Consider the following 21576-nt stretch of genomic DNA (forward strand, 5'->3'; position numbering starts at 1 on the left):
ATAATTTTTTAATAAATTTTCTTAAGATTTGTATGGCTTTTATTCCAGACTTCAAATTCAAAAATAGATAGAAGAAAAACAAATGGGAAAAGATTAGCCGACTGCCAGAGGAAAAAAACTCAAATGTTTCATGTGTGAGACTTTTTTTGCCGTCTTCGCCAAAGAAGTGCTTAAGTAGGCCTCCGTCTTCTAAAAAACCTTGAGCCTATGGCCATCCTTGTTTTGTTTGCTTTGAGATCTCATCAAAGCCATGACTTTATTAAACTCCTCCCTATCAATGTCTTTGTTAATAATACATGTAACAAATTATAAATAAATAAAATAGATGGAAAGAATAAAAAGTAAATTTATCTATATAGTAGCATTGCTGTCAATGTATCTAATGGTGATCCAATTTCAAGAGATGTTCTGATACTTGATTTGTACCAACATGAAATAAAAAGCCAAATTCATAACATCTTTTCCTTCAACAACATGAAATAAAATTATGTTTAACGGAAACCCTAGTAACAAGCATAAACTATAATCCCAAACTCTACCCTAAAAACAAGAATAAACTTTAACCCCAAATTCATAATGTCTTCTGTTTCAGAGAGAAAAACGTCTGATGAAATACTTAGGGGGGAGGTTGGATTTATTATGGCCTTTGTTATTTATAGCTCTCCCCTTAAAACCTACGAAAATTTATCACTTAATGAAATCCTTCCAAATATATGACTTTTTGAATACACTTAGATTTGATTCAACTTTTTTATAATCCTAATTGAATACACCCGTATTTGAATGAACTTTTTAAAAGTTCATATAAGTCGGAATTGAATACACCCAAACTTGTAAAACCTCTTTTAGAGTTTGTTTAAATCCAAATTAAATATACCTGAATTTTTAAAATCTTTTTAAACGCTTTATAATCCTAATTATTAAAATCTCAATTGAATACACCCTCTAAGTCTTGTGGATAATTCTGTGTTGATCGGAAGAAATGTAGTGTTTATGGATTGGATAGGACATCATGAATTAATTGTATCTTCAACAATGATTGTTCTGTTGTTAGCAACGCAGTCTGTGATTTGAAACAAAACTAAACTGCATGATTAAGATGCTGTTTGACGTTGCATTAAGTGTGCAGTCAATCCAAGAAATTGAAGTGACAACTCAAACTCAAAGCAACAAAAGTGGAGTCACATCTTAATTGTGGATATGGATATCCGATACATACACCACACACCTTGTTTACATTTTCTTTTTTTTTCTTCTTCTTATTATTTTATGATATTGCAATGAAAATGCTGTAAAAAAGGGGCAGGGCCCTTATCAATAAGTTAGAAGAAGAGTGCTTCGAATATGCCAAAATGAACTAGAAGGATGCAGATAAAACCTGGAGACAAATGAATTGAGAGAGAGAGAGAGAGAGAGAGTTTGTTGTCTAGTTGGAAAACGTTGTCATCGACATGACAGTTGAGAATGACTAGCTAAAGGGTAAAACAAAAATGTTTGAATATGAAAAACTGTATCAAACAAGCAGCGACGTCGGCAAACAGAAACAGAGGAAGAAAAATAATACAGAATCTACAGTAAGGTTGAAAAATATAACCCATTTTTAACTAGGCTTGAAAGGGGCTTTTCTATTTCTACTACAAGTCACGCACAGAATAAATTATGATCATGTTCTGGATGGAATGATCATGGAATGGAACCAACCATATGATTACATATTCCTGTTTATTTTTACAAACTTCAGTCAACAACAATTTGATTCTATATAACACGGGTCACTGGTAAGCTAAGCTATATAAAAACTAGGAAAGCTGTTAGCTAGACTGGTAGGGTATGGATCTTTTCTAGTGGGTGATGATGAGTATCTAATTCTTGCATGTTTTTCATGGTAAAGTTTGTGTGAAATGTAAATGTGGGTGAGAGAGAGAGAGAGAGAGAGAGAGAGAGAGAGAGAGAGAGAGGACTAATAGTAGTGAGATGATGAGATGAGAGACGGTAATCTTTTTAAAAAGAGGCAGCAGAGCAGAGCATGTGACCCAAAATGGTGGCTAAATTTTCATGTGAGGCTCTCCTGGATGGAACGGAACCTTAGATTTAGAATGGATGATGGGAAAACAGAATATGGTTGTCACTTTTATTCTTTCAATATCAAATCTCAATCAAATCATATCAATCTTTCGCTTTCACAAGTAAGCGTAAACAGACTGAACTCTTTCCTATTAGCCCACCTCACCTCATTTTTGCACCTTTTACTTTTCTTCTTACTCGTCTTGTGTTCAATGTGTGAGTGTCAACAAGACTCAACACTCAACAAGACTTTTTTATTGCGTCTTTTAATCAAGTTTAAGGGCACCCCACCCCACTGATCAATCACTAACTAGAAAGAGCCGACACTTGTGGTTTCCCTTTTTTAGCATAAAATCATTAACTTTGTTTACTTGTGGAATTAGGAGGTTGTTTGTTTAGCAGTTTCATGGCCCTTGCTAACAGGCATGTCTTAAAATCCTTTCATTTCATATAGTCAAGGTTGATATTCTTCTCCGTTCAACATTCACAATAATATGTGGCTGTCAACAGTTGTATATTGTTGGTTTGACATCAAGACAAGTAGACAAGGTCACTTGATTTTTTATCAGCTTTCGTAGCAACAACGTAACTTTCCTTCTTCATTGTACAACTTCAAATTCAATCACCTCAATCTTTCTAGTCAATTCTTTACGATCTGTCTACAGTTTACGTTTTAACTTTTGACTGAATGTAGTTTGGTTTCTTTTTCAGACTTGAAATGCAATATCTTTTGGTTTTTGGGTCGAGGAAAGGCAACGTTATGAACACCCATGCATTTTGTAAACACCAACACCTAGAAGCTCCTATCCTAGACGCATCCTAATAATTACGACGACAACAATGCAAAACACTGAAAACGCGGGTGAACAGACTTCCATGAAAACCATCTCGACCGACTGTATATATGAATTTGTCGTATAATTGGTTCAATATACACAAAATATAATTGGTTGGTTCAAAACGATGTCAACTGTATACCACAAATATTCAAAACACGTTACTTCTTGCTGCCAAAAACCACTTCCCACATTCCTCTCCACTCTGATTTCCACGACTAACACCCCTACTTCCCACCCTTATGATAGCTATCTCGCAGTGTCACGGTACGATTAAACACAAGTTTTTCAGGAGTCGAATCTTTATCGACTGAAAAATAGCCTGCAACGGAAGAAACATACAATGTCAGACAGATTTGCAATAAGATACTTTCTTTTGACTACGGCATAATAGAATTGAATTACATTCAGAATATCACCTAAGGATTCATTTGTCTCATGCAGAGTGTGCCTATTTATTTATTTATTCTATAAAATGAAGCTGAAGTAAAAATAAATAATAAATAATAAAAAAATTAATAAGTCAATGCAGGAACATACCAAGCCTTTCAAACTGAAATGTGTCCCCAACAACAGCACCCCGAAGTGAGGGCACAGCATATGCATCGGGTATTACCACTTTGGATTGTGGGTTCAGATCAGCAAGCCAATCATCGAGCTCAGCAGGATTCTGACACACACACACACACACACATTAGATTCAGAAAGATTTTCAGAGAGGAGGGGTCGGGGTCTTAAAAAGTAATGATGGCCAACCTCTGAAAGGAACAGTCTGTCAAACAATCTGATTTCCACTTTGAGTGGATCAACTCCTGGGGAAGGTTCAGCAACCCAATGAAGCACCCCCTGTGGAATAGATTGACCAATAAGAAACAAAAAGTAACTAAGAAGAAGCATCAGAGCGTAGTATATCCAAGCATCAAACAACATTCATAATTCCAGCACAACAGATAGATCATAGACCTTTGGCTTTGTCTTCTTTGTAGGATCATACTCAGCCCGTATCTCAAGAACAGTTTCCTTATCATCAGCTAATATGACATCTGTGCACTTAATAGGGAACGCATACCTGCAACCACAAAGATAAGATTCTCACTATGCTGCCCCAATCTGCTAAAGTGGAAAGGAAACTAAAAACTTGTAATCTATACATACCTGAGTAGGACTGATTTTCCTGGAGCAAGCCCAAAGTAATCTTTTGAATCTTTAAGCCGAAAATCAGACCTCTCAATATAAACAGTATTGGAAAAGGGGACCTGTTGTGAAGGCAAATAAAAAGAATTATGTGACAACTAAAACACCAAAAGCTCGGGCCGACATTTATTAAAAAGAACAAAGTGATATTAGCAAAAAGGCCAAAAACAAAAGCGATTCTCAGGATTTTATATTAAATTATTCATTTTGGACGTAACAAACACATAAAAAATCTATCCAAGAGTAATCGAATACTATAATCATTCGTCTAATAACATGGAACCAAATACCATTGGAGTAACAGAACTTATGGACATACAAAACGTTAAGCTGCCATGAAAAATGTTCAAAATCTTGTATCTCAGCATTAACCTCTACAAATCATATTGATCTGTGAAATCCAAGGTTACCTTGTAGAAAGCAGATGCATCATCTGTCTGAGCATCAGGCCATTTCCTTGCTTCTAGATCCATTGTAGTTTTAGCTTCCAGGTTAGTAATAACCACCTTAGATAAGAATTGATCAGTCATACACAGATGGATTGAAAATATCAAGAGAAAAGCAATGCCAACAAGATACACACCTTGAGGGGATGTAGCACAGCTATTGAGCGAGGAGCTGTTTTATTTAGTTCCTCTCTTATGTGATACTCGAGGCGACTTAAATGTATCATACTACAATCACTGTTGCAGAAGGAACCACAAATTCATTTGTGATAATGAATTAGCACTATAAAATGTGAGAACTAAAAGCAGGATTAATACACATTACACACACACAGACATATTCGAACCTTCTAGTGATTCCAATTCCTCTAACAAAAGCATTTATTGCAGTAGATGTTACACCCCTACGTCGTAAACCAGCCAGTGTCATAAGACGTGGGTCATCCCAACCATCAACCCACTTCTCTGTCACCAGTCGATTTAACTGCAACATAAAAGGTAATTGTTAAGTGTAAAAGCTGACAGATAGCAAATCTACATTATACATTATAACGCTGAACATATGTTCAGCAGTTGACTCACCTTACGCTTTGACATAACGGTGTTACTGATATTCAGTCGTGAGTATTCCCATACATATGGTTGATAAATTCCAAGTGCGTGCAATAACCAGTAGTATGAAGCACGGCGTGTTTCAAATTCAAGTGTGCACAGCTGCCATATTGATAAACAAGATGATTAAAGTTACCAATCTCAAGGGCAACATATACGCCCTCGATCTCAAGACTCAATCATCAACATTTGAATAATAATGAAAAATAACACACACAGGGAGGGAGGGAGATGACTCTAGATTTCAGAGTTTCTGCAGGGTTCACACCAGATACAGAATGTGCAGGTTACATCTTTATGTAACTTATCACTTCTGTCAAAGAGAGTATGAGACTGAGCAACAAAAACGCATAATATGCGCAACTACTTCAGAATTGAGCCCCTGAGAGTATAGCTTATTTTTCTTTTTTGTGAGAGAAACCTAAAAGTGATGCTTTCTATGTTTGTTCTTAAAAAGAAAAGTTCCTCAGATAAATTAGGCATGAATTTTTTATTTACTTTTTGTTACAGATTTGGGAAGATCATAAATTATACCACAATCATATCTTAGGAAAGAATATTAACCAAAGGTAAAAAGCATACCGAATGTGTGATATTCTCAAGAGAATCCACAATGCAGTGAGCATAATCATAACTTGGATAGATACACCACTTGTCTCCAGCATGCGGGTGAGGAGTAAACTAAAAAAAATAAAATTTCACACATAATAACGAGAACGTCCATGAGCTTGAGTAATCAAAAGTATTATTTAAGGTCCACACTTGCCTTGATACGATATGCAATAAGGTCATACATATTAAAATTATCGCTCTGCATGTCTTGCTTCATTCTAAGGGTTGCTTTGCCTTCTTCAATCAGGCCTCGTCTCATATCCTCAAAAAGTTTCAATGATTCTGCAATTGGCCTGTCCCTCCAAGGGCTGTTCATTTTTTTCTCCCTGTACTCCTTTATATCGTCAGGTGTCTAAAACCAATATTAACAAAAGTAAGAATCTTTCTCAAACCAACGTTGATTAGTAAATAAAACCAAACTCATGATTGCAAAGTTGAAATGTTAATCAATTGATTGTATCACTGAAAGTTTAAAGGTTTAGCCAGCAATATATAATCCATGATCGAGCATGGAGTGGCGATATTGAACTACATTCTACAGAGGATTTGTAAAGTATGTAGAGAACCAAATGCTCACATCATATAACACAATATTCCAAAATTTTCACATAAATTTCAAATAAATTTTGAACAAAACCTGATGATCAACATAAGCGTGACCCCTTCGTATGAGCTCCACTGCTAAATCATACAGATCTTGAAAGTAATCACTAGTGTAAGTGATCTGCAGAAATCCAACAGATGTCAACTACCACAAAGAAACAAGGCAAAGCGGCAAAAGATGTACCAACCAACTTTTTTACCTTGTAGGGCTTCCAACCCATCCACTTTACAATTTCCTGAATATGATCAATATATTCTTTCTTTTCAGCTTCCGGGTTTGTATCATCAAACCTAAAAGTGACACAAAGTAGGAATCAATTCTCAAAAAACAATGGCAGATGGAAATTTCTTTTTATTTTTCAAGTTAAAGAGCAATTAGAAAATTTGAAGGAAGATTATAAACTTCTGCAACAGTCATTAGTTGAAATATGTTATCCTGGCACAATTAGTGTATTGTTATAACAGTTGGAGTAATTATGCTATATCTGACTATATACAATAAGAAATAATCCAGAAAACAATCTCTTGGTTTGAGATATTGCAAACAGGAAACTGGATCTTCTTCAGCAATACTACAAATAGTACATCATATGCCATCTTATAAAGTTGGCATCGACAACCCATATAAAAATAATCAATTATATGTTTTCCATGTCTATTCTAATTTTTCCCCTTCTCACTGGAAAATGAAAAGAAAAACAATACTAAAAAAAGTTAACATGGAGTGACTCTCACCGCAGGTAGCAGCCTCCACCTCTCTCTTTTGCCAGGCCAAAGTCAATAAACATTGCCTGACCAAAAATTACGGTTATAATATGAGGAACAACCACAGACAAAGAATCTAGCCTAGAACACATAAGTATATTTACCTTGGCATGACCTATATGCAGATATCCATTTGGTTCAGGAGGAAAGCGGGTCAAAACTTTCCCTCCGGTCACACTTAAGTGTTTCTCAAGCAGTTCCTTTGTGTTACAACATCTCAGAATAGATCCATCACTAAAGAAAACTGAAGTATGCACCTGAAAATTGACAACAGAATAACAAAATGTCTTAATCAATTGCTTCCAGAAAGCTGCATATGATAACGTGGAAGGCAAGCTCACAACTCAATACGACAACAAAAAAAGTAAGGATTCACAAATATGTCATACTTGTAAGTCAAAATGAACATGATAAAAGCATGAGTTTGATCCTACCAAGTATGATTTGGAAAATCATAAAAACTTGATCCTACCAAGTATGATTTGGAAAATCATAAAAACAACCCATGGTTGGTGAAAAGACCAAAGGCAAAGTCGATAACAAACAATAAAAATACCCTCTATTTAAGAAAATACATAAAAATGACTTCTTTGGTTTCTTCAGTATTTTGTCCGAATCTCAATAAAAGCCTGTATGTTGGAAGAATGTCGTAATACAAGAAAAACAAAAACAAAAATTGGGAATAACATACCTTAATATTTTCCTCCGGTTGAGGGAATATCAAAAATGGATTAAGAACTTCTTCAGATGGCTGTTCGGGAGTAGAAACAGCAATGGCTTTTTCCTACACAAGTGGAAGGGGAGGGGGAGGAGACGCAGTGAGAGAGAGATCTTCAGTCATCTCCCAAAACATTTCAAGCAAAATGAACAAACATTGCAGAAATGCTAACCTCTACTTTAGCAGGCTTCTCTTTCTTTTTTTTAGGAACCTTTTCACTATCTGCTGCAGTCCTTTCACCAAGTAACTCATGCAATTTTTCATCAATGAATTGCTGTCACAGAAAGATATCGCAGTCAGAAATGTTTTAGTACGAAAATTGTTTGCCTGTCACTGATTTTTTCTATTAAACGAAGAAATATTATTTAAAAATAAGTTCAAAGGAAGCAAAATATGATCACCTTGACAATTTTTGGATCAGCCCATGGATGCCTCTTCCTAACATGTGCAAATAAATCACCGACTAGAGACAAAACAACAGAATGTGAAGTTTAGTAGTTTCAAACAGAATGTTGACTAAAAGTAACTCTGATGCTTAAAGAACCATCCATGAGCCAGATCAAATCAACCAATCTATGGAATTATGAATGTTTCTGTGTATCATATATTTTTCCCTTGATATGGAATAACTTCCAAGAGTTTATGATAACGTAACATGATAGGGTTCTCTATGGATTTACAAAACATAGTATGAATGTCTGGCGTATGCATGTTCTCCTACAATAACATAACGTTTTCTTGGTTGTGAGTTTGTGTGTGTGTGACTAACCATTTGTTCTGTAGCGCTGCTCCAAAATTGCAGTCTTATTCTCTTCAAAAACCTCATTAACAGTTTGTTTTATTTCTTCTACTGAAACTTCAACACCTGCTCGTAAAAGCAATGAGGTTATCAATGTCTATAATTTTAGACAGGAATCAGGATAACTAACATGATACAATTGATTCAAACTTAGAAACTGTAACCTTCAATGAAGTCAAATGCGACTACTAGCAGAATGGATAAAGGGAAAGAGTAAGAACTTGCATTAAATGCCAGATATAAAGCATTATGTAACAAGTCCTCATTGAACATTCTACTGCTCAATTTATGTCCAAATAGATGACCCTTTGTAACTGGGAAAAAAAAAAAACAAAGAAAGCTAGATGACCCAACCATACCAACACCACATGCTTCCTCAAATTCGCTTAGTTTGAAATTCTCTGGCCCTGTAGTTGCAAAAAATGAAAACGCCGCTTCTAACTGGGCTGGAGTTTTGATCTGGAAAAGAGAAACTGTGTAAGGATTTGATGAAGGTACGTAGTTTAAATTTAAAACATTAAGAAGGTATGCTCACCAACCTTCGATGATACAATGTATTGCACCAACGTTGGGCGATGCAGAAGGGCATTTGCTGGGTGCTTCGTGGCAACCTGCCATAGATGATAGAACACCAGTGCACAAAAAATTATTGATTGGAATGAAAACATCTCATTTCTCAGAGGCGTTTCACCAAAAATTAAAACTTTTTAAGGAAAAAATTTATGCTGATTGGTAGACTTTAGAAACTTCTTTCTGAGAATTTTACTCGAGCGTATTTCGCTCAAGGATTGAACTCAAAATAGCGGCTGTAATAGTTTTCAAACATGCATTCAAGAACTTCCAATCCACAAAACTTTTCTTACCCATTTCGAAACAAGGGAGGCCAAAGTAACTTCTCCAAGACTAGAAATTACACTAACAATCACTGGATTAATATCTTAAGCAGAAACGTTAACAGATGGCTTAAAAGTAAACTACTTACCGTATACAGGAGATTACCAACAGTTCGACTGCATCCATCAGTAACTGCGGCCTGAAATTATTCAAGAACAAATTAGTAGAATAAATAAATAAACTCAAGGTTTATAGACAAGAAAAATGAAATTTCAGTATGAAAAAATAAAAAACAACAACGATCGAGTACCTCGTGAATGACAGCAGTGAGATTAGCTGTGACTTTGTTGTTGGCGATGGTGTTTTTGGCCGTTCGCTCATCCAACCCGACCTTCAAAAAGAGCTCCAGGTTCTTCTCCTTATCGGAGCCGCCATCGTCCTTGCCTGGCATTTCTAAAACGGGAAAGGACCTTTCTGGATCTTCGGAGTAAGTGTGTGCGGGAAGCTGGCAAAGCTATATATTAGAAAGAAAAAACCCTAAATAAGTCCTGGGAGCCAAGCAGACAAAGCAGTGGTGGATGGAGGGAATCAGTTTCGTTGCAGCGTACTGTGATGGGATGAGATGAGAGAGATTCTGTGGTTTTTCCGTTTTCTGGGCTTAAGTTAACCCTCCACTTGTTATTGCAGAAAATGACGCGTTGTCTTAAACTCCGACTGCTTTCTCTCATTTGACGTTTGACCCATCGTCACCAACTTGGGCTTCAAGCAATTACTGTTTCAACCCAACCCTATACAGCAGTTCATTCAACCCAACCCAACTTGGGCTTCAAGCAATTACCGAATTTCTTTTCTTTTTTTCTTTTTTTTTTCATGTCCTCATAAAAATATTTCAACCATAAAAAATTAACATGGATTACAAAAATAAGCTATTTTAAACAAAACTAATGGGACAATTCGTAATTCCATCCAAATGTTAATCTTTGAAACTTACATACAACATCGAAAATACAAAATTTTGGAAAATCATTACACCAGTTATAGAATTATATGAATTGAAAACGATAAATAAATAAATTAAAAGAATAAAGGAGCAAATATTACATAAAGATGTGATTGTATAAAAACCCTGGTCCGCATTTTTTCTTCATCCAAAAAAGAAATGTAAGAATTTGACGTAATTGCAGACTACAAATCCCTATAAATTTTGCTGTTCACCCCCACCCTATACAGTTGCAGTTCTGTTGATTTGGCAGTAATGATAATCTTCGTGTTGGCAGGCACAAAGAAAACCTCACCCTCTTCGACTATATCATCCCCCTCCTTCACCATATCATCCTCGGGCAGACCTGCATCAAAATGTCCTTTCCCAGCAGTGAATAGGAAAAGGGATGGTCCTACGACTGAGGGAAAAATTACCGCTGCAGACTGAGGAAGATTACAGCAATCAATTTCGAATTCTTCGAAAGGTGGGAGATATCTTGTTGTGTATGGATTCAAAGGAACCCCTTGCAAAATCTCAGGAGAACCCTGCAAAACAATAGAAAACAGATTAGAAGTAGCTGACACTAAAACAAAGTAGAGTAAAATATCCCCATCATATGACATTCAGCACATATGTACAAGAGAGAAAAGAGTTGTGAGAAAGAAAAAAATAATGCAACAAAAACAAACATGGTTTAAAACGCCCATCTCCTCCAAAAGACGTGATGGCAATATCCAGCCAATCACTGATGGATGGCATAAATCTAATGTTCTTGGACAAAAGTGACAGACGGAGCATGCCCCTAGAAAAGGAAAGACAATCTGGAAAGTCTAGAATCAAATTTTTTTGTTACCTGTCTGTATTTAAGCATAGAAAGAAGCGTTTGGACATCCAGTGGTTTTGAGGTAAGGCCGGCACGAACAACATTGTCAGAAGTTGCCATACACTCAATGCATTCACCAGAAATATATGCATGGGGCTCATTTGGCCCAAGACTTATTGCTTCACCACGGTTCAGCTTCACATAGTTAAGAAAAAATGCTGCTATTGCACCCACATCAGCTGGATATTGACTCTCCAATCTGAGTGCCAGTTGTTCTTTAACCGTCAATTGCCTTTTCTGGTCCAACGAAGGAGAAAATATGGTAATTGAAAAAAAAAAAAGCTAGTGATGCAGTCAAGATGAACATGGTGGATAATGATGGCACTTCAGTTATTCTGACGATTAAAACAACAATGTTCCTCTATCACTTCAAATTTCTTGACAAGTCTTAAATTGAAACACCACCATACTTTACACTTTTTCCATGAAATCTAAACAAAATTAGTTGGAATCGTCATCTGTTTTTAACCCCAGTGGTCGATGACTAGATTATATTTACATCTATTTAGCACTTCCAAAAGGAAGCTCTTAGAGCTTTCATATTTTGTATCAATAGCCCAACATCAAACTGCGATTTTAGTTATTGCTGGTTACATCCTTCAATATGATTAAAGAAAAGAATCACTTTAATGCCAACAATAAAAATATGCACTAAAACTTTATACAACGAACATAACTTCAAATTACCTTTTTCTCTAGATTAAGACGCCTTTTCAGTTTAGATATCATCTCAGAAATTGTATCTTTACTTAGTAACATAACTCGACTGAAGATGGACTCTAAATCCGTTTTTGATTTCCCATTCTCATGCTGCTCATTAACAAGTAAAATTCTCTCTGCATTTCCAACCCCAACCAACTCTGCAATCTCGGGAACACTACTAAGCATGTCTTTTAGCTCCTGGAATATATAAAACACGCAATAAGTACATGCAAATCAGATGGAGTATGAGAAATGATAAATTGTTTGATAAGTACAAGGAGAATGAGAAATCAAGGGAAATCGTAAACAGGTTTCTTTATGGATTTCATTATGTATTATTCAAACCAAGTCTTTATCTATTGATTTCAACTGCGACAATTTCCTTCTTACAGTGGAACTGATTGCAACATGCTCTGTATCATGACATGCAGTAACAACTAAAAGCAGAGGCAGAGCTTATGCTCCATTACTAAGGATCTGAACAATAGCACCTATAACTCACAGTTTACATGAAATTGATAAAATGTGCAGCAAAGGACATCCTTGCAGAAGTTTTAAAGTAGTATATTATTATGATTACCTCCTTAGAGTTATGATCATATTCAATACAAATATGCCCAACAAAAATACAAACCAAATGACCTCCAAATGATGATTTCTGTCTTACCTTGACACTAATAAACCCGCAAAGAGCCTCAAACTCTGTCAATGCCAATGCCATTTCAGGCTTGTGATTGTCATCTCTGTAAACATTTGGGTATAACTTGTGCAGCACCCTAGCTAGTTCTTTATCCGGATGAGCCTGTATTGATAAAGCCTTCCCAACCGAAAGTACCTAAAATCCCACAATAAACCCAAAGTCCATAATCTTGGAGCACCAATTAAACAGATTCATCCAGTCAAAATTAAGGTCCACGCAGTAAAATAAAATTACCAACATTTTGCGGAGAAAGTTCTAAATCTCAGATTTATAATGCGTTTGACCAAAAGAAAGAACATAATGCAAGTGTTCAGCTTCGAGAAAATTGAATTCACAAGCACACACTCGTTTTGAATTCCCAAGAAAATTGAACATAATGCAATTTTCCTTTCTTTGTCCGCATTTTCTCAGCAAACAAATAGAGAACGCGGAAACCATACCTTGAACAAGAAGGGAAGATCAGCACCCCACTTGTCAACAACCTTGTCCCCAAGCACACTGGGATCCTGAGCGATCCAGGCCTTGAGGCTCACGGGCTCCGACCCGGAATCGGCATACGACGGCCCGGATTCATGCGTCCCGATCCAGAACTCGGCGTAGGGCTTGGCGGGGTCGATATCCGACCCTGAATTGAGCGCGAAAAGCCTGGCGACCTTGGAATGGCGGCCGACAATGCCCCAATCGTAATTCTTGACGGAGCATCTGAGCCTGACGGGCCTCCGGCTCCGCTTCCTCTTCTTCTTCATGTTCTTGTCCCAGGGCTCCATGTTCTCATTTCGGGCCTATATACGAAGGAGCTCCAATTGGGCCAAATTGCAGGAGGAAGGAAGATCGAAAGAAAGGTATGGAGGGAAATGAGGGGCTGTGTCGGTTGTAAAATGTGGAGGGTAGCGCTTACGATAATCGATAGTCAAAACTGTCAGCGTCGGTCGGTTTGGGTCTATGCAGTCGGATCCGGTTTAGATCTGAATCCCCGATATTTCAACATCTGCTGTTCGGTTTGGTAAAAGTCCGCGTTTGGGTTTTATGATGATTGTGTTTTAAGTGCTTTTGCAAATGGCAGTTGCAGATATTACGGTGGGTAAATTGGGTAACGACAGCGTTTGGTAGATGAATGAAATTGAGGTCGTAGCTGTACTAACTCAATCTATCTATCTCTGTTGATCTAACCATCACTTTCTAGGATATGCCAAATGCATCCTCATTAGATTCCTAAACGGTGCGATGTCGTTTCCGCATGAAGGAGGGCATATAACATCATAACATGCGGGCGGTGGGACGAGGAATGTACAAGCGTCAAGCAGCAAAGGACCTTGGCATTTGGCACTGTCACAGACGGACATGTTATATGGGCCTACGCCAATGTGTCCATGGATCCCAGTTCATTTACCCCAATGTGTCCACATTGCCACCTTGTACCTGTTAAGTATATAATACATGGAGACTAACAAATCATTGACAGATGTGTCAAATTTCGTCACCCGTAAAGTTGTAAGTTACGGTTAATACATTATGAACTTTATTTAGGTCAATTAACAATTTACAGTTATTTGCATAATTCATGCAAAGAACACCACACCACACCTTCAGAAATGTTGATGGTGTTCAAACGAAGAATTTTGCTTAAGGGTTTGGTTGCAGATCATTCATGAGCTTTATATTAAGTACAACTTTTTTGCGTCTTGGCTTTTTAAGAAAGAGTTTCACACAATAGGGATATCACTTTTTGTTATTTTCAGAATGATGCAACGAATGACATATAAAGATAACTTTTTTACGCATCATTGTGCTATTGATCAAAAATAACAAAACAATATTATCCATATTTCAAGAAAGTTTTTCTACTGAATTAGGCAACCACCGCTTTGAGCCCCTTGAAACATAACAATAATAGCCTATACAAAACAACATTATGGGCCGAGTCCAAAATGGACCCTACCTCGCGTGCCACATTATTGTTGCCTGATCAATTATCAATCTTCTGTCAACCAGTTAGGCAACAACACCACACATTTTGCTTCTAAATAATTTCAATAGTTTTGGGTTGGAGCTGGTTGAAATGAAACTCTATTAATTGTAATAGATCTAAGCGTACCTTGTGTCTAATACCAAATTTTAAGTTTATTTATTATGAACTAGATCCCCCACAAAACAAGTTGTTCCCCATGCAATGTTTGTTCCTTTTCATGCAGAGATATCAGGATTTGGGTTTTAATAATCTGCAGGGTGTTCGATATTAATTCACTTGTTCTCCAACATGTAGCAGTAGCATACATATGCTAGATAAATATTCACATGGGATTTCAGATGATTGATTTCGGCAATGAACCCCAATAGAAAGTTCCTAATGGAAAACTATAATTACAGTTATGTAATTTAATTTGTTTTCTGTATTTTTTTTATCTGTCATAATCATATATTATATAGCTTCTCTTTTGGACTTTAAATCCCATAAAAACAGTGAGGCCATTGCCTCCTCCTCCTCTCAGTTCTCACTCACTTCACTTTCACTCTGTTTTCTCATCCCCAAAAGTAAAAGTTTCATTGGAAACCCCATAGAGGAGGGTTCTTTTGTAGCCTTTCGGTGCTTAAATTCAACCACTTTCCTTCTCTTTATCTTTCTCTCTCTCTTTTCTGATAACTTGGGGCAATATAACCCAGTTCAGTTGTCCCTCTGCTTCAGTCTGCATTAATTCATCTGATCCTCCAATGCTGGAATCTCTCAGATATGCCCAAAGCTCAGACAAAATGAGAAGGCTAAAGCTGCTTTTTCTGACTTCTTATTCCCACAATTCAAATTCCTTCCCACTTTTCCTTTCATTTGACTCCAAATCTGCTGACAGTCAATGCCATTCTGGGTTGTCTGGTGGATTTTAAAGCCTTCTTCAGGTTCATCTTGAGTTTCAAACAGTGGTCGATAACTTGGTTGGAGCAATTTCTTTCAGAAATATACTAGTCTTTATGAAAAAGCACTGCTAGCAGCAACTATGGCCATCGAGGTGTGCTCGGAGATTTCTAGCCCTGGATTTAGTCCAAGAATTTCATTTTCTCATGATCTAGACAAGACATGTCCTGTGGCAAAAGAAGGGCAACGATTAGACTCTTCGCTCTTGGATTCAAGCTCAGATTTCGACTTCTGCATTGTCAATAACCTTAAACTAGAGTTGTCTTCTGCAGATGAGCTTTTCTCCAATGGGAAGATTCTTCCTGTCCAAATCAAGAGAAATCCCATTGCCATTGCCACCAAAGAAACCCATCAGCCTGATGAGGCTGTTTATCCTCCACCTGCTCAGCATCGTTCAACAACTAGGAACACAACAGAGAAGAAGAGGTTGAAAGAATTCTTAGACACCAACGTTGATGCAGATGAAGATGAAGATGAGAAGCCTCCAACAAAGCCTTTCTGGCAGTTCAGGCGAAGTAGCAGCCTCAATTGTGACACTGCTCGCGGCAAGAGCTTAATTCGGTCATTACAATTTCTTTCAAGAAGCAATTCAACCGGGTCAGCTCCAAATGCAAAGCAGACAGTGGCTCCAAAGGAAACCCATCAGAAGCAGCATTTGCAGAAACAACCATCTATTTCAAGCAGAAGATCATCGGCATCATCATATTCAAGTACATATTATGCTTATAATAATTCATGCCCGCAAAAGCCTTCGTTAAGGAAGAGTGGATCTTATGGCAATGGGGTTAGAATTAGTCCTGTTCTGAATCTCCCACCACCATACATTTCCAAAGTGACAGTAAGTTTTTTTGGGTTTGGTTCTCTCTTCTGTAATGGTAAGTTAAAAAAGAAGAAGAAATGATGGGTTCAGGTCAGTTTCCTTCATGAGTGAGTGGATGAATCTTCCAAGTACAGATGAATTTAGCTGTCTGCCATCTTGTATTATTAACTAGCATGTGATCATACTCTGTAAAATGAAGAAAAATTTTAGTGATAAGAAATGTCAAGAATCTTATTATTATGTTTGAAAAAACAAAAATTACAAAAAAGAATAGTTCATGGGATATTTTGGTTATTAGAAGGGTGAAAACTACAGTGGGGGAAGGGAAGCTGTAGGGACAGTAATTGTGCATGCATATCAACATGTTCCTGGCTTAGGAGACAGATCAACAAGGTATCTTTCTTTCACGGCTCTCCCATCCCTTTCTTTCTTTTTATGCTTTTGATATCTTTTCGTGGTACAAAATAAGTAAATATGACTCTCTTTTCTTCTTTTGAACATTAGAAAAATACTTGATTTGCATAAGATGCTTCCGTTTTTGTTTTATTCTGTGTAGTATTAGGACAAAAACACTGTGCTTCAAGGAATTGTTTGAACAAAAAAGAATCAATGATCAAGCCCCAAGGGGTCCCTAAACTTTTAGTCTGATAATCTAAGCATCAATATACTTTAGCTTAGCTTTTCATAAACACCATAACATGGTCCATCCTCGAGTCCGCTGTCTCTGTTTCCTTCCACCATCATTTTCTCTAAGTTGATCAAACAAAAGTGCTTAAAAACCCTGTTCCATGAAGCTAGATCAAAATTATCTCTTAAATCCGTGATGATTTGGGGGCATCGTTGGTTTTTTCGTAAGCAAAAGAAACATCGGCAAGAACAAGGAGGAAATTGAAGCTCAAACAACAACAAACAAGGGAAACAGAGTTTGCCTAAAATATTGAGTCGAAAAACTTGATGTGGATGAGAAGCACGGCTGGAAAACGGATATAGAGGAGGGTTGGTTTGGTCACCAAATAGATCCAAAGAATGTCAGTTCATGACAGATTGGAAAGTAGCATGCCAAACACAATTTGGCTGGTTTCGTTGGGTTATGATATCATCGGCTGCAAAAGATTCCTCAAAATAGCCGTAACTTCTTCTTCAGCAGTTCCAGTTTCAACTCTAGTGTCCTAAAGCTTGCAACAAGACTTACTGGACTGGAGCAACAAATGGGTTGGGCTTCAAAACTTGAAATGGAAGTTGGACCAGAGGAGAGAGAACCGAAAGACAACAATAGGCGAACGCGTAGTCAAGGACAAGTTGCCGAGTCAAAACAACTTTTTTGGATTGGACCTTGGTTTTTGCCGATATTCAAATGCAAGTGCCACAAGAATAACAGGTCATCCAGTCCCAGGCACAAAACTCACGAGTCAAAATACAAGTCAAATAACTATCCAATTTCTGGCATAGAAAAAGTCCAGCAGAGACCAGAATAGCAGGCACACCAGAAGCAAGCCAATTATGAATGGTAAGATCATGAGAGGTTGGTTACTGATTATCAACCTACAAAAAAACTCCTCATTAGTCACTGCTTTAACAGAGGAGACTTGCCCTGAGGAGTTCCAGACAATTTTGAATTTGATGTGCATCTCAAAATTTCAAGATAAATTTCAGGAAAAAAAAAGTTAAACATGCAGAACTAACACTTTCAGAATTTCTATCTAGTTTGATCGTTCAGCATAAGAATATAAAGCCAGAAAAATAACAATTTACCACCATGGAAAGTGATTGAAGTATCGAGTATTAATTTTCAATTTTCAACAAGCCAATTAATTGTGTGAAAGGTTTGACCGTAAACTCTAGCATGCCTTCTAATAGGAATAAACTAAACAAGAAAACATTATCCATCTCATACCAGTAGGACAGATGCAAAAGACAAACAATATATTGTTAAAGAACCCATAAACTACTATGTAACAGATCAGCTCTACATTCACCAGATAAATTGATTACCAATAAACAATGAACAAAAAAGTAGTAGAATAGAACTCATTGTTGAAGAAAATTATAATGAAATGCCAGTTAGCAGGGAAGGAAAATTATAAAAAGATTGCGTTTGCCAAAAAAGAAAAAAGAAGGAAAAAGGATATCACAACTATGAAGATCAGTAAGCAAAGATTTTAAGGTAGTATAATACAGATAACTGAGCAGGGCAGGCAATTTGTGACTTGTGACTAGTTGTCAACAGTTATGTTTTATTACTACAACTTTTAGGCAAGGCCAGGCAAGAAATTTAGAACAAAAAGGAAGCCCAATCAATAAATTAAAGCAACCAAGTATTTGATCTACCGCCTTAAAGCTACGCTAGTTCCATGAATATAAGAGCCATGATTAGTCACTAAACAATTTACATGAGAAGTTCACTTACATTCCGAAGAGCATGGCTTATTAATTAAATATTTACAATGTGCAGAAGAGAAGGAAATCCACTACAGCATGATAAAGGCTTCAGAAACCAATTACACAGAAACAATTATTTCCCTAGCTAGTCTTCTCATGATGTAAATGAAGAGAACTGCTAAAAGTTTAAAAAATGTCAAGTAGTATGTAGGCAATCATGCACTTTGATGCTCTGCTATAGAACCCAAAATAAAGAAGAACACTGGTACACTGATACCAAACGGAACTGATATATTTAATAGTCATAAAATCAAACTCATAGCACAAAAGTTTTTTTCCATATAACAGCATCCGCCCAGATTTCCTTTATTTACATTTATTCAGAAAAGAAGAAAGATGAATTATAATTAACAAACAAAATTAGCGTTCCAAAGCAACTGAACATTCACCAGTACGGGGATTTGATGATTTCAATTTTCATCAAACTCCCATGTGTGTGGTATACCCACTAATTAGCGTTGCAAGCAGCAGCAGTCAGAAAAACAGAGCCTTGAAACATTCCACAGAAGCCATCATTCACTCCCATTGCTACCTCTGCAAAAAAGAATGACCAACGGTTCAAAATTAAACAAACTTGTGAAAGATAGAGAAAACAAGATCCAATAATTACAACCCAGAAGCAGATGAACACGAATTTTGTTGATTGATACGTGATTTGAAAATGTGGGAAAGAGAAGAAAAGCGGGAACTTTGAATTCATTATTGTTCGTAACTCATGAAACCCCAGAACAAGCACGCTGAGCCCAATTCCATAATTTGAAGGCTGAGGGACACAAATCTATAAGACCCCAAATTCTCATTATTCTCTTTCAGTGTCCCTCAAATGTTATCATCAATGAAAGCAACGACTTTTGAAGTTTTCAGAGAGAGGTCAGAACAAAGCAATCACCTTGGCAGTTTCAGGGAACTCAGGAACCTTGTACGTCTCAGCTGAGACCTCCGTCAACCACATCCCCGGAAACAACGTCTGCAACAACAACAATCACCATGAACATTAATTACTATTGGTCAGACAGTTAACGTATATCTAAACACAAGAAAGAAATGAAACTAAAAGGGTCATGAAGAAAGAGTAAGAATTTGAAATTGACTTACATCCAATTGCTTCTGAACATTTCTTGGGCGCTTCTTTGGCCGGCGAGGAGGCCTGTGGCCGAGCATCACCATGAAATCCTCCTCGATCTCCTTCTTGGTAAGCGACACTGCGAACTTGACCCTCTCCTTCTCCTTCTCCTTCTTCTCCGGACCCGAACCCGAACCCGAACCCGAAGCCCCTCTGACCGGCCTCGGCGACTTCACGCCATTGTTACCCTCACTCCTCAACGGCGAGTAATTCGCCTTCTTCTCCTCGATTCTCAACCCCTTCGCACCACCACCACAAAGAGGAGCCTTACACGCGGCCCTCCTCGTCCTCAGATTCCACGGCCTGACCTCTGCCGCCGCCGCAGGCGATGATTCCCCCTCCTCCGCCATCTCAACATCCTCCCCATCCGCCGCCATGTCAGTATCAGCAGCCGCCACCGCCACCTCCTCCTCCCTCAAAATCGCGTCCTTCATCTTATCCGCCGCCGTTTTGAGATCAAACATGAGCTTCTCCCTAACCGCTTCGATCCCTTCCTCTGCGTCGTCGTTTTCGATCCTCGGCCGCGGAGCCCGAAACCTCCGCTTCTCAAACTCCGATTCCCTCCGCCGAGTCATCATCACCGAACTCTCCAATCTCTGAGCCGAAGATCGCCGATCAACGGCCGAGGCTTCTCCGGTACTACCGCCAGCGTCGGAGCTCACCTTCATGCACCTTAGGTGCTTCTGGTTCCCCCACTTCAAATCCCACGGCAAGTTGAAATTGTGCAGAGGCTTTGTTCTCTCAGAACCCATCGCCATGGACTTAGCAGCCACTCTCTCTCTCTCCCCCGACACACCTATATACACCATTTATCGGAAACTCAGACCAAGAGAGCCACTCTTAGATCACAGCTCTCTCTTCGTCCTTCTTTCTCTTATTTTCTAGGAAAATCTCGGGGATTTTGTGGGAAAGGGAAAATTTTCCTAGAGAACGCTATTGGGATTGTTGTTGTTAATAGTTATTGTTTTGTGTCTCTCACAAATCGCCGGGAAACGCAAGTTTATATACGAGTGCGAGCGTGAGACTCCGAGAGGGCGTTTTAACGTTCGGGTTTTTATATCATGGCCTTTCTGATTTTATTTTCTCTCAATTTAATTTTTGTTTATGGCAAATGCTAATGTGCGCCTTCAGTGTCTTTTGCGCACCGCTGAGGTTTCCCGGGTGATGCGTCGTTTTTGATTGAGGATGGCCGCAACAGCCCTCTGATTTGGGCTGCCTTCCTTGATCTCTTTCTCTAGCCGTTGATATAAAACTATTTTCATTTAAGATTTTTCTTTTTGGTGGCACTATGCTTTTATTTTATTTTATTTTAAACTTTAAAAAATGCCGACATTGTGATTGTAGCTACCACCAAAATTTTAAACCTCAACATGTGTAAATGAAATTGTGTAGTTATGTCAAATATTAACCATAATAACCTAATTATCGTTTTTTCTGTGAAATTATTTTTCCCTCTTACATTTTGTTATTTTAAAATTCAAAATTAATATTTCATATTTTTCCGAGCACTCACAAGAAGGAGTGAAAAAAGTTTTAACC

The 21576-nt window shown here is 37.7% G+C and overlaps 4 protein-coding genes across 5 annotated transcripts; 1 reads left to right on the forward strand and 3 right to left on the reverse strand.

Moving 5' to 3' along the window:
* On the reverse strand, positions 2937-10170 carry LOC18789623 (glutamine--tRNA ligase). 2 transcript variants are annotated; one of them, XM_007225603.2, is made up of 23 exons: positions 9794-10169; positions 9632-9682; positions 9189-9260; positions 9009-9108; positions 8620-8715; positions 8252-8313; positions 8023-8124; positions 7824-7916; positions 7237-7389; positions 7103-7158; positions 6568-6658; positions 6402-6488; positions 5919-6116; positions 5735-5833; positions 5123-5254; positions 4888-5024; positions 4678-4777; positions 4505-4600; positions 4056-4156; positions 3864-3969; positions 3657-3746; positions 3441-3570; positions 2937-3222 (listed from the first exon to the last, which is right to left on the reverse strand). In XM_007225603.2, exons 1-23 carry the CDS (start codon positions 9932-9934, stop codon positions 3128-3130), a joined length of 2388 nt encoding a protein of 795 aa, XP_007225665.1. In that variant the 5' UTR covers positions 9935-10169; the 3' UTR covers positions 2937-3127. The 2 variants fall into 2 exon arrangements, with proteins under 2 accessions (XP_007225665.1, XP_020419734.1); XM_020564145.1 differs by having other exon boundaries at positions 7103-7389; positions 9794-10170.
* LOC18792047 (mannose-6-phosphate isomerase 1) lies at positions 10413-13886 on the reverse strand. The gene is made up of 5 exons (XM_007222223.2): positions 13191-13886; positions 12718-12885; positions 12036-12248; positions 11319-11585; positions 10413-11010 (listed from the first exon to the last, which is right to left on the reverse strand). Exons 1-5 carry the CDS (start codon positions 13515-13517, stop codon positions 10669-10671), a joined length of 1317 nt encoding a protein of 438 aa, XP_007222285.1. The 5' UTR covers positions 13518-13886; the 3' UTR covers positions 10413-10668.
* On the forward strand, positions 15201-16973 carry LOC18788789. Its single transcript, XM_007223938.2, has one exon. It carries the CDS (start codon positions 15738-15740, stop codon positions 16554-16556), a length of 819 nt encoding a protein of 272 aa, XP_007224000.1. The 5' UTR covers positions 15201-15737; the 3' UTR covers positions 16557-16973.
* On the reverse strand, positions 19126-21100 carry LOC18790409. The gene is made up of 3 exons (XM_020555322.1): positions 20010-21100; positions 19804-19881; positions 19126-19448 (listed from the first exon to the last, which is right to left on the reverse strand). Exons 1-3 carry the CDS (start codon positions 20844-20846, stop codon positions 19443-19445), a joined length of 921 nt encoding a protein of 306 aa, XP_020410911.1. The 5' UTR covers positions 20847-21100; the 3' UTR covers positions 19126-19442.

This window comes from Prunus persica, chromosome G1 (genome assembly GCF_000346465.2).
Source record: "Prunus persica cultivar Lovell chromosome G1, Prunus_persica_NCBIv2, whole genome shotgun sequence".
Taxonomy (NCBI): Eukaryota; Viridiplantae; Streptophyta; class Magnoliopsida; order Rosales; family Rosaceae; genus Prunus; species Prunus persica.

Excerpts from the sequence above, each read along its gene's own strand:
- LOC18789623 (XM_020564145.1), bottom strand. The coding sequence starts at position 9,934 with ATGCCAGGCAAGGACGATGGCGGCTCCGATAAGGAGAAGAACCTGGAG. Across the intron at positions 9,683-9,793 it reads TCACTGCTGTCATTCACGAG|GCCGCAGTTACTGATGGATG; the intron begins GTACTCGATCGT and ends GAATAATTTCAG. Across the intron at positions 7,390-7,823 it reads AACCGGAGGAAAATATTAAG|GTGCATACTTCAGTTTTCTT; the intron begins GTATGTTATTCC and ends GTCAATTTTCAG.
- LOC18792047 (XM_007222223.2), bottom strand. The coding sequence starts at position 13,517 with ATGGAGCCCTGGGACAAGAACATGAAGAAGAAGAGGAAGCGGAGCCGG. Across the intron at positions 12,886-13,190 it reads ATCTTCCCTTCTTGTTCAAG|GTACTTTCGGTTGGGAAGGC; the intron begins GTATGGTTTCCG and ends GTGGGATTTTAG. Across the intron at positions 11,011-11,318 it reads CTATGCTTAAATACAGACAG|GGTTCTCCTGAGATTTTGCA; the intron begins GTAACAAAAAAA and ends ATTGTTTTGCAG.
- LOC18788789 (XM_007223938.2), top strand. The coding sequence starts at position 15,738 with ATGGCCATCGAGGTGTGCTCGGAGATTTCTAGCCCTGGATTTAGTCCA.
- LOC18790409 (XM_020555322.1), bottom strand. The coding sequence starts at position 20,846 with ATGGTGTATATAGGTGTGTCGGGGGAGAGAGAGAGAGTGGCTGCTAAG. Across the intron at positions 19,882-20,009 it reads ATGTTCAGAAGCAATTGGAT|ACGTTGTTTCCGGGGATGTG; the intron begins GTAAGTCAATTT and ends TTGTTGTTGCAG.